We start from the raw sequence: 11372 nt of genomic DNA, 5'->3' as shown, positions 1-11372 counted from the left end.
ATTACACTACCATTTCAAAATACAACGATCTATAAACATACCCTTTTCTATTACTTTTAAAGCATTTCAATCACACACTACTACTAAAAATATCTGGTTCATCATCATCATCATCCTCTAGTGACGATTACGAATTAAACGATTACGAAGTAATCAATAATGTTGTTACGCAAATGAATGTTGTTTTCAATCCCCAAGCCATAGGTGCGTGTCTTAACGTTATCTTTGACGAAGAAGAAAACCAAAGCCAAGAAGCGTCAAGTTCTTCATGACCCAAGTTTACTAGAAGGGTGATCCGGCGAGATCACGTGGCTGCCGCAAAGCTTTTATAAAATCATTACTTTACACCAGAACCAACCTACCCACCTTACATGTTTCGTAGAAGGTTCCCAAATGCGAAAGTAAATGTTTCTGCGCATAGTGCGAGATATAAACTCCTTTGAAAGCATTGAAACGCTACCGAAACACTTTAAGTTCTTCCACAAAGACACGACAAATGCTACTGGTCGTCCCGGTTTCAACATTTTCCAAAAATGTACTTCTGCCATACGCCAGTTAGCGTATAGCTTTAAAGCTGACGCTTTAGATGAGTACTCGCAGATGGCTCAAGCTACGGGCTACCAGTGTTTAGACGTTTTTTGCAAATGTGTCATACACTTGTATCGCGACGAGTACTTATGTGACTAATTTATATCCATTACCCACATCGTTATTGACCATTTTAATACATGTTTTTAGTCGCTTTTGTATGCATTTGGCGCGTTTATGGTGTTTGTTAGTGCTCACAGGCTCTAAACAGGTTATGCGTCCATTTGGTACATTTTCGGGTGATTATTGGCCAGAAAGTACGTTATGTTGATGAGAGTTGATTTGAATGGTCAAGACGGCAGAGCTTAGCAAGTAATCGAGACCGAAACAAGTTGGTTCTATACAAGCTCTTGACTGCGCCGCAATGGGGATGGCAACAGAAGGACTGCGCCGCAGTCAAGTAAAGAAGAAAAGTGGTCGTGGATTCATACTGCGCCGCAGTGAGGAGAAGTCAAGACCCACTGCGCCGCAGTGGGTGCACGGGGAAAAGAAACCTAGGTCGGTTTTGCATCAGATTTTCAGAGGGTATATAAGCAAAAGCCTAAGTCGAAAATTGGGGGATCAAAAATCTTTCTAGGAGCTGCTCTATCAGGATTCTTCTTTCTCCAATCAAGTGAAACACTTAGGCGAACTCATCGAAGATATTACGGGCACCCATCTAGATCGTATCTACTTATTGTCTTGCATTTTATTTTCTTCAAACAATTGGTACATCATGTTTTCTTCTATTTTATTCATTATTGTGAATTGATCATGAGTAGCTAACTGTTTAATCATCCACCTTGATAAAACTAGACAGATAATGTGATTGCAATATTTTTAATTCAATAGGGTTTATTTAATTATCGTTGTTCTGTGATCTTGATGATATTAATTCTTTTCATTAATTAATTTCGGTATTGGTTGCATATGATTCTTCGTTGGTGGTACCAGTTGAATGTGTATGTGATTTTAAAACGGTTACTTGTCTATAAGTAATTATCACTAGTTGATGGTATGATAGTGAATATCATTTTAAGAAAAGATTAATTTTGTCAACATGATTGATATCGGTTGGTGGTACCACGTTATTGTCACATAGGTTCAATTGATAATTTGATAGTCAATAAAACTGATTGTTAGAAGAATTGTCTTGGTTTTGGTGGTACCGGCTTGGGTAATTCGACTGGTAGTTAGGTGATTCGATAATTTGTTCACGGTTGGTGGTACCACATGAGTAGCTTAATCTTGTCACGATTATCTTTTAAACTCTAGAGAATTTGTTCTTCATCAAATGCAATCACATTTGAAGTCAAGGGAAGTCAAGGTAGATGACTTTTATTTATATTGTCTGAACTGTTCTTTTAAATTTATGCAAACATTTTGCAAAACCAATTTATTTAATTGTCAAAAGGAATTTCGAAGCAACACCCGTTTTCCAAACCATTTTACAAGCAACTAATCATTTCACAGTCCCTGAGAACGAACTCAGACTTACCTCTTAACTATATTACAAACGATCGGGTCCACTGCCCGTGAGTGCGTAGTAGTGAATTTTTGGGTAGTTTTAGTTCATAAATTTAAAGCTCGATTTTGCACATCAAGTACTTGAGAAGGCAACATGCTGAGGTTCATGGCTTTCCGGGTAGGGATGAGCAAAAAAACCGTTGACCCGCGCCTGACCCGGAACCGCCCCAACCGACCGGCCCGAAGCCCTAACGGGCCGGGTCACGGGTCAAGCTTTTGGTGTTTTCGCGGGTCACGGGTTGGCTGGGTCGGGTGAAGGCAAAAACCAAAAAAGTGTGAAGGAAAGCTGTGACCCGCCCGAACTGACCCGACCCGTGTCTTCACGGGCCAGGTCACGGTTCACGTTTTCATGCTCTCGCGGGTCGGGCCGAGTTTCGACCCGTGCTCATCCCTGTTTCCGGGTATGCTTGGTAGCATAGATTGCATGCATTGGGGTTGGAGGAACTGTCCAGTGGCATGGCAAGGGCAGTACACCCGAGGCGACAAGGGACATCCAATAATCATGCTTGAAGCGGTTGCTTCATATGATTTGTGGATCTGGCATGCCTACTTTGGCCATGCTGGTTTGAAAAACGACATCAACGTCCTTAACGAGTCAGATTTGTTCGATGATTTGCTTCAAGACAGGGCTCCTGTGGAGTTTTTGGTTAATAGGGAGCAGTTTCAAAAAGAGATATTACCTAGCAGATGGTAGTTATCCAGAATGGGCTACTCTTGTTAAGTCATTCAAGTGCCCAATGGACCAGAAAACCACCAAGTTCAAAAGATACCAAGAAGCTGCAAGAAAGGATGTCGAGCGAGCATTTGGGGTTCTTCAAGGTCGTTGGCAGATTATTGAACAATATGCGTGGCCATACAGTACCAACAAGATAAAACAAATCATGTTATGTTGTGTGATTCTCCACAACATGATCGTTGAAGATAACGGGTGCGCAATTACAGAGTTTGAAGAAGAGTTGATAGCTAATACTACACTTCCAACCCGTACGTGGACTGAAAGGTGTTCAACGCAGCTTCATATGTACGGGGAGTTGCGGGATAGAAGGGCTCACCATCAACTCCGCAATGCTCTGATCGAACATGTTTGAAACCTCCCGGAACACGACCGTCAACGTTGATGTCTATTTTTTAATTTTCTAATAATGTCGTTTTTCATAATTTATTTACTTTCTGTTTTTTAGTGTAATGTTTAATTTTATAATAAATGTAAGAGTAAATTACAAAAATGGTACCTGAGATATGTCAAAAACTACACCCATGATACCTACAACTCAAAAATTACCCGAGACATACCCACAGATTCCATTTTTTTACACTGGCCATCCCTAACCCTAACGGAAGCTAACTTGACGTTAAAAGGGCATCACATGCGTGTCACGTACAAGAGTAAAAGACTCTTTTGCCCCAATTTAAGCATGGCCACCCATTATATATATATATATATATATATATATATATATATATATATATATATATATTCAACAACCATCAGGTTTTTCCCCAAAATAATACAACTACTTTCAACTAAAAATTAGGGTTCATAATTAAATCCCCAAATCGAAAATGGTTATATGTTGGTGTGTAAGAAAAGCAATCGTTCGAACACCTTGGACCAACCTTAACCCTGGACGTCATTTTTATTGTTGTCCACAACAGGTAATTTAATTATTCTTACATTTTTTTCATTTTTTGAATGGGTTAACAGGCATAATTATTCTTACATTTTTTCTTCAGTTACGAATTCTTAAATTGTAATGCAAAAGTTTACTACTTTCTTGTTAAATTGGTAAAACTTTTGTTAAAATTTTCAAATTCTTATTTTGTTTGTTAACAGGGGTCCAACTGTAGGTTTAGTGGTTGGGTTGATCCAGCCATGTGTCCCCGTTCAGTGGAAATCATACCTGGTTTATTGCGTTCGAAGAATGTGGTGGATGCCAAACTAAAAGCAAGTGAGAAACAAGGTTCAAGGTTGAAGATGTATTTGGTAGTTAGTTGGATATCATTTTTGGTGATGATGTTTTTACTTGGATACTAGTAAATTAGTTAGAATGTAGGTTATGGAAAATTATGTAATATAAGGTTCTGTATTTTGGTATTTCACCTGGGTATGTAATCGGATTTGGATATGAGTGTATTATCAAAAATTATGTAATATAGTTGGTATGTTTTTTTGGCATTTCATCTTGCAAATATAATGTAAGCAACAAAACACAATTGTGTGAAATCAAATGTAAGCAACAAACAAACCACATTACATTTTCACCTAGAATAAAGCATTACATAGTTGGTTCAAAAGACACATTACAGACTTGGATCAAAAGACATAAAGACATTGTTCAAAGTTGCATCAAAAGACATAAAGCATTACAGACATTGTTCAAACACAAATAAAACACACATTGTTCAACAGATATCAAACAGACAAATTTTAAACACGGTTGATAGCATCATCCTTGTGGAGTCCTGGTCCAGGTATCACTTTGGAAAGGTTTTGCTTCAGGATTCTTTGACTTTTTCCTCTAACTTTGGAAAGTTTCTTGCCACCAGTTGTCATGCCACCAGCTGCCCTGTTACTACCACAACCTTGACTGCTTCCACCTACATTGTTGCTGCTACCTACATTGTTGACCCCTTGACTGTTTTGAGTAGAGTTAGCACCAACTTGACTTGTTTGAGTACAATTTGGTCCACCTTGAGTTTGACTGACTTGAGTAAAAGTACCACCACCTTGACCTTGAGTTGTTTGAATGTTTGCAGATGTTTTCCTTTGAGTATTTTCACCTATTTGACCTTTACATGTTCTTGCATTATGCCCCCTATTTCCACAGTGACCACATTTCCCTTCAGGCACCCTCCTTGACAATTTCCCTACTTTCACCAATGGTTCATCCTCATGTTGACCTCTCACTCTCTTCTTCTTTGGTCTACCAACTGGATTATGGTGAATTGGAGGTGTCAAAGTGGTTGTACAACCTGACTTAGGCCATGTTGTTGCATCAGTAACAGGGTTGACCTTGAAGTTGTATGCATGCTCCCATGTTTCCAACCAGTACATTTATGGACCCAAGATTCAGCTATTCCCACCTTCATTTTGTGCTTGCGCATGTCCCAATTCACTGCAACAGCATGCTTGCAGGGAAGGCCAGATAGTTCCCATTTTCTACAACTACATACCATATGTTGTACATCCACAACACATTGCTCACCCCAAGGTGCAGCAACCTGATATTTCACACCACCATTCCATATCACTTGGCAATCATTGGCATCTTTTTCAATCACTTTCATGAGCCTGGTTGCTGTAGGGGTTAGAGGGTCTTTTTACTTCTCAATTACCTTTTGGACAGCCACAATCCTTTTCATAAAATATTCTCTGATAAAATCAACACAAGCTATGATGGGTTTTTTCCCTAGCAGGTACTAATTCTTTGTTTAAGGACTCACACAAGTTGTTCAACAACATATCTGATTTGCACCTCCCTGTTTCACAGTTATCATATATGACTAATCAATTATTAGCTAACCAGTTATAGGCATGAATTTTATTAACCAGTTATATGACTAACCATATATGACTTTTATTAAATCAAGTAAACTAACCTAAAAAGTGTGACCTTGACCAGTGCTGGGGATGAATTTTAGCTAACCAGTTATAGGCATCAACATTTAGATTCTTCATCTCTTGCATATGTGTTTGAAATTGTGAAACTGTTGTAGCTGTTGCACATCTCCACAAAATATCCTTATATGCCCTGCCCCTCCATTGCAATTTCATGTTCTCATGGATATGCTTCAGGCAATACCTATGCTCAGCAGAAGGAAATACTGTGCTAACAGCCTGGATGAGACCCTGTATCACATAATTAAATAAAATAAATACCAATTAAAATACAAAATACCTAAAAGAATAAATACCAATTAATATACAAAATAACTTCTGTCTGTTTGATATAAAAGTGAAATTATAATGACTTTCCAGCTCTAGATCAGGCCCTAAGCACTGAAGAAACCAAGTCCAAGAGTCTCTGGTTTTTGCTTCAACAATTGCGTATGCTATTGGGTAAATGCCATTGTTTGAGTCCACTCCTACTGCTGTTAAAACCTGTCCTGGGTAAGGACCCTTCATAAAAGCACCATTCAGGCCAACCAACTCCCTCTTGCATGCTTTCCAACCTTGTTTAAGAGATCCCAAACAAGTGTATATTCTCTTGAATTGTCTTGTTGTTGCATTTGGATTATCAGGCTGCTCAATCTGTATTGTAACAGTAGTACCTGGGTTTTGTTTAATCAACTCAGTAGAATAATCTCTAAGCAGTGAGTATTGAGTTGTGAAATTACCCTTGATATCAATGGAAGCCTGTTGTTTGGCCCTGAAAACCTTCATCCAGAAAACACTTACTTGCAGCTTTTGTTATAATTCTTGTTGTAGAGCCTTTGTAGGGATCCCTGGATTTCCTTTGATCAGATCAACTATCTGTTTTGACATATATGTAGAAGTACAGTGCTTGATTTCCCTGGAATGCAAACAAGTGTGGATATCTTTAAATGTTTTAATCATCCATGTTTTTTGACCATCCATTTTACTACAGTGTAAAGTCCAAGGACATTTCTCACTCTCAATAAATGATTCCTTAGGGTTTTGACTTTCATTGGGCCCCACTGGCCTTTTACCTTTGTCATTGGGCCCAACTGGTTCTTTTCCTTTGTCATTGAGCCTAACTGCTTCTTTTTCTTTCTCATTAAGCCCAACTGCTTCTTTTTCTTTCTCACCTGGTCCAATTGGTTGTGTATCAGGTCCAAACACTGACACAACACCTTCACATATTGCCCTCACCCTCATTTGATCATTGTACGCCAACTTAATACATTTTCTACTCTCAACTGCATAATTTCTGATTAGTTTTTTGACCTCTGTTGTACTACCAAAAGTCTGGGAAACATAAAATGGAGCATGGTCAGTTTGTGATGAGTGTTCCTTTCTCAACTCTTTCAACTTCTTAGACTTAATCCTTTCAACCTCTTCAGCACCAAAATCACTTGCACTCTCAAATTCATCATTATCTATAACTAAAAGTTCTGCATCAGGTAATTCTGTATCCAACTGCTTATTCAACCACCTGTTAGGATCAACCATTTGTGCATCCAAATTGAAAGTATACCCTCTCATATCAACTTCTACATTCTCAATCACATTATCATTGTCTGTGAAAACATCCTCATTGTCCTCATTACCTACATTGTGCACACCATCCCTCACATTGTCCTCATTACCTACATTGTGCACACTATCCCTCACAGTGTCCTCATTACCTAAATTGTGCACACCACCACTCACATTGTCCTCACTATCTTGTTTTCCCTTATTACCATCACTGTCACTCTCCGTCTCATCCACTTCAAGTATTCTTTTTGCAGTTTTCTTGCTAGGCAGTTTAACACTTTTCCTGGCAGTTTTCTTGGTCATAGGAGACTTCAACTTTTCAAGATAATGCTCAACTATGACATTTACGAATTTACAATTACCTTGAGTATATTTAGACAAGGTTTTCACATCTTCATCAGAACAAATATCAATAGCTCCTAACTTCATGGAACAAAAAGGTCTAGTAAACTGAAAAGTCTTAACACTATCCTCATGATAACCTAATTCTCTGATAATGGTGATAAGCTCAAGTAAAAAAAAAGTCTTGCAGTCTACATAATCAATATAAATTCTCTTACCATCGTAACAACTACGTCCATCACCAGCTTTCACCATACCCCCATGATGAAACTTCAATGACAACAAGTTAGGGTTTCCATCTACAATAAAAATATAAAAAAAAACTAATTAACATAAATATATATATATATATATATATTTTACTCATAATATGTATTATACCCATTATTTAAAAAAAAATAATAAAAAAAGTAACAACTTATGGTTTTTTCAGATAAATAGAAGGAAAAAAGAACAAAAAAGATGATTGATTTCTTACTGGCTAAAGACATTTCTACCCTTGCACGTGACACGCATGTGATGCCTTTTTAACGTCAAGTTAGCTTCCGTTAGGGTTAGGTATGACCAGTGTAAAAAAATAGAAACTGTGGGTATGTATCGGGTAATTTTTGAATTGTAGGTATCATGGGTGTAGTTTTTGACATACCTCAAATACCATTTTTGTAATTTACCCTAAATGTAATGCGTTTGTTTTAATAATAAAATGTGTTTTATTAATTTTGTGAAAAAGAAAAAGTAAATAATAAAATAATAGATTAATAGTGAAAGAAGTGGGGAAGAAGTGGAATGTTCTTAGAGAGAAAAAACTGATAAATAATGAAAGAAGTGAATAAGAAATGTCTTTGTATAAGGAGTGGTTATAGATGATGTACAATATATGATCCAAATATGGTTTAAATGGGATGATATATAAATGGCCATTAATTCCTACACTTTTACATATTTGTTATTAGACCATTTCTAGTCTGTGTTAAGTATTATATTATTCAAGATGTGGGTTTAAAGGATATTTATTATCTAATAACTTTACCATTAATTAAATATTAATTAGTAGATTTTTTATTTTTTTTCGAACAGTCAATTTATTTCATAAAATGCTAGTAAGAAGCTAGTAGATTACAAGAGTAAGGAAATAAAGACTAAACTTTTACAATCAATAGATGTAGACACTTATGTAAAATATAGGAGAACTAAAATTGATTTTGACAATAGTTTGGTCAATGATGATATTCATGAACTATTGATTCAAGGTTGAAAATGTTCAAAGGAAGTTTTTTCATACTTAACCATATTGAATTAAGAGTTTTGTTTCTGTTTCATATATATACTAGAAAGTACCTAAATTTTTATGAAGGAATACCGGATGACTTCGGGCTCCGCCAATCCATCAGTTTTAACTAGTGATAGTGTAAAAGAAGTTTTCAACTATTGATTTGACTAGTATAATTGTATTGTGTTTTAATTGTTAACAAAACAAACAATGTTAATTTGTTGTATATCAATGAACTTAGCATATATGTAATTGTTAAGTTAAAGGATTAATAGTTATAGCTCTTAAAGTTCTAAAACTCCAAATCAAACACTCTGTAGGGTATTATAGATTTGAGACTAGATATTAAAACTTGGAAGTAGAGATTAAAGACAGAAATTAAAGAATAGCGATTAGATAATAGATATTCAATAGTAATAACTAGATCATTTTATTTAAGAAAGATAATACTCAATTCAATGGCTAACAAAATTGGGTATTTCTTTTTTATTTCGTACTTACCTTTTAGCTAGTTTTCCGTAATAAGTGGTTAATCTGTCTTTTAGAACCACAAAAGCATTGTCAAATTTCATTCATTTGATATAAAAGCCATTACCAAAATCACAGACATCAAATTTTAATAATTTTCATTATAAAAGAATATAGATATAGATAATGTTTTGGAAAGAAATTGTAGGTTTACTAAAAAATGTAGGTACATAATAATGACATTCTCGTGAATAAAACAAATGAAGGTACCATATACTAAAAGTCCAAAACGCTTGATGACAAATTCAAGACAAGGAAGGACAGAACTGTCATTTCATGAAAAGTCTCCGAAGAGCATTCATTTCTCTTTTTGTCCACTTCGAAAACGTTCAAAACATCTAAAGTGGGTGAACGCCCATAAATCCTTTCAAATCCTTCAATCTTTCAATCTTCATTTTCAACATTCAAACACACAAATACAAACCAAAAAAATATGAAAAGATCATTATCCTTATCTCAATCCAAAGATCAAATTTCGTTATCTAATGATAAAAATGATCACAAAATGAAAAAGATCAAAACATCATCATTACCCGAGGAAGATGATCATGTCCTAGAAGAGGTTTTGTCAGACGAAAATTTGCTTTTTGAGGTTTTAAAACATGTTGATGCAAAAACATTAGGTACCGCTAGTTGTGTTAGCAAACAATGGAATGTAACTGCTCAAGACGAGCGTTTATGGGAGATGATCTGTACACAACACTGGACAAACATGGGATGTGGTCAAAAACAACTTCGGTCAGTTGTCCTCGCACTTGGTGGGTTTCGAAGTTTACATGCTCATTATTTATGGCCTTTATCTAAGCCGTCCATTTCCACCTCCGTATCCCCGTCGTCTTCTTCGATAACCGTTGCCGCGGCTTCTAGATCATTGTGGCCGTGTCTACCACCTACACGTACAATTGGTCTCTCGAAGCCGGTTGTTGCACCAAAAACTCGTTGGGGAAAGGATGAGGTTCAACTCTCATTGTCTCTTCTTTCGATACGATATTATGAGAAGATGAGTTGCAACAACAACCGAAAGAAATAAAATTTGTTGTGACGTTTTTTAAAGTAAAATGTGTAAAGGAAATTCTGATGCTGACACACGTCTTGATATATTTAGCGTAACAATCTCTTGTGATACAAAATATACCGAGACGGTATCAACATTATATTTTCTACACATTTTAAGTTAAATGTCTATTTTTAGCTAATCTTAATTGTCATTTGTCACTTTATTAGGGGTTTCTTTTTAGTTATTAATGCATGTTTGTAATTTCAAGTATGAAATGTTATATATGTTTTCCCAGATGTTTAATGTATCAACATTACATATGTTATCTATTAATGGTGAAAGTGCTTTTAATTAATTATTATATCATTAATAAGAAGTGTGTCATATGTTTGGTAGTTTGAGTATTTTGGTGATTTATTGATGGTTACCAAAGTTCAAAGGTATAAAAATTGAATGTAGAATAAAGCACAAGATACAATTGAATGTGGGAGGATTTTTTGTTTCTGAATTTGGAAAAACGATTTTGTAAGAATGGAGAATCTAGAGGGGCAGAAGGTGGGCAGGTGGAAAGTACAAATAGAACAAGACATGGTAGATAGATAGAGGTATGCATGTACAGTTGTTGGATGGGAAAAAGGTTGAAGAATTTAGGGATGTATTTGTCTTTACGTGTGGGCTCTTTATGACCAAAACAGACAAAGTGTGAAGGTGGGTGGGGTAATTTTGAGCTAACTTTTTGTTTGTTTGTATTGTGGATGAATTAATTAGATGGAACAAGTTACTTTTTGTAACTAGGGGCTGCTTAATTTGGCCATCGACATAACCCTCACCGGAAATTTACGAGGTGTTTTGGATGCCGCGGCTTCGATATAACATTTACAATTAACCTGTCAGTATCAAGAATACTAACTTCTTTCTTATTTAAGAAAAACCTCTAAAAGCTCGTACAAATTATTAATATACATATAAATGGAAAACTT

At 36.0% G+C, this 11372-nt stretch overlaps 1 protein-coding gene across 1 annotated transcript; it reads left to right on the top strand.

Moving 5' to 3' along the window:
- Positions 1-9790: 9790 nt before the first annotated feature.
- On the top strand, positions 9791-10688 carry LOC122579690 (F-box protein GID2-like). Its single transcript, XM_043751912.1, has one exon. The coding sequence runs from the start codon at positions 9829-9831 to the stop codon at positions 10423-10425; it is 597 nt and encodes a 198-aa protein (XP_043607847.1). The 5' UTR covers positions 9791-9828; the 3' UTR covers positions 10426-10688.
- The last annotated feature ends 684 nt before the right edge of the window (positions 10689-11372 follow it).

The sequence above is a fragment of the Erigeron canadensis genome, chromosome 8 (genome assembly GCF_010389155.1).
Source record: "Erigeron canadensis isolate Cc75 chromosome 8, C_canadensis_v1, whole genome shotgun sequence".
In the NCBI taxonomy this organism is placed as follows: Eukaryota; Viridiplantae; Streptophyta; class Magnoliopsida; order Asterales; family Asteraceae; genus Erigeron; species Erigeron canadensis.
This window is presented reverse-complemented; position numbering and strand designations above follow the sequence as displayed.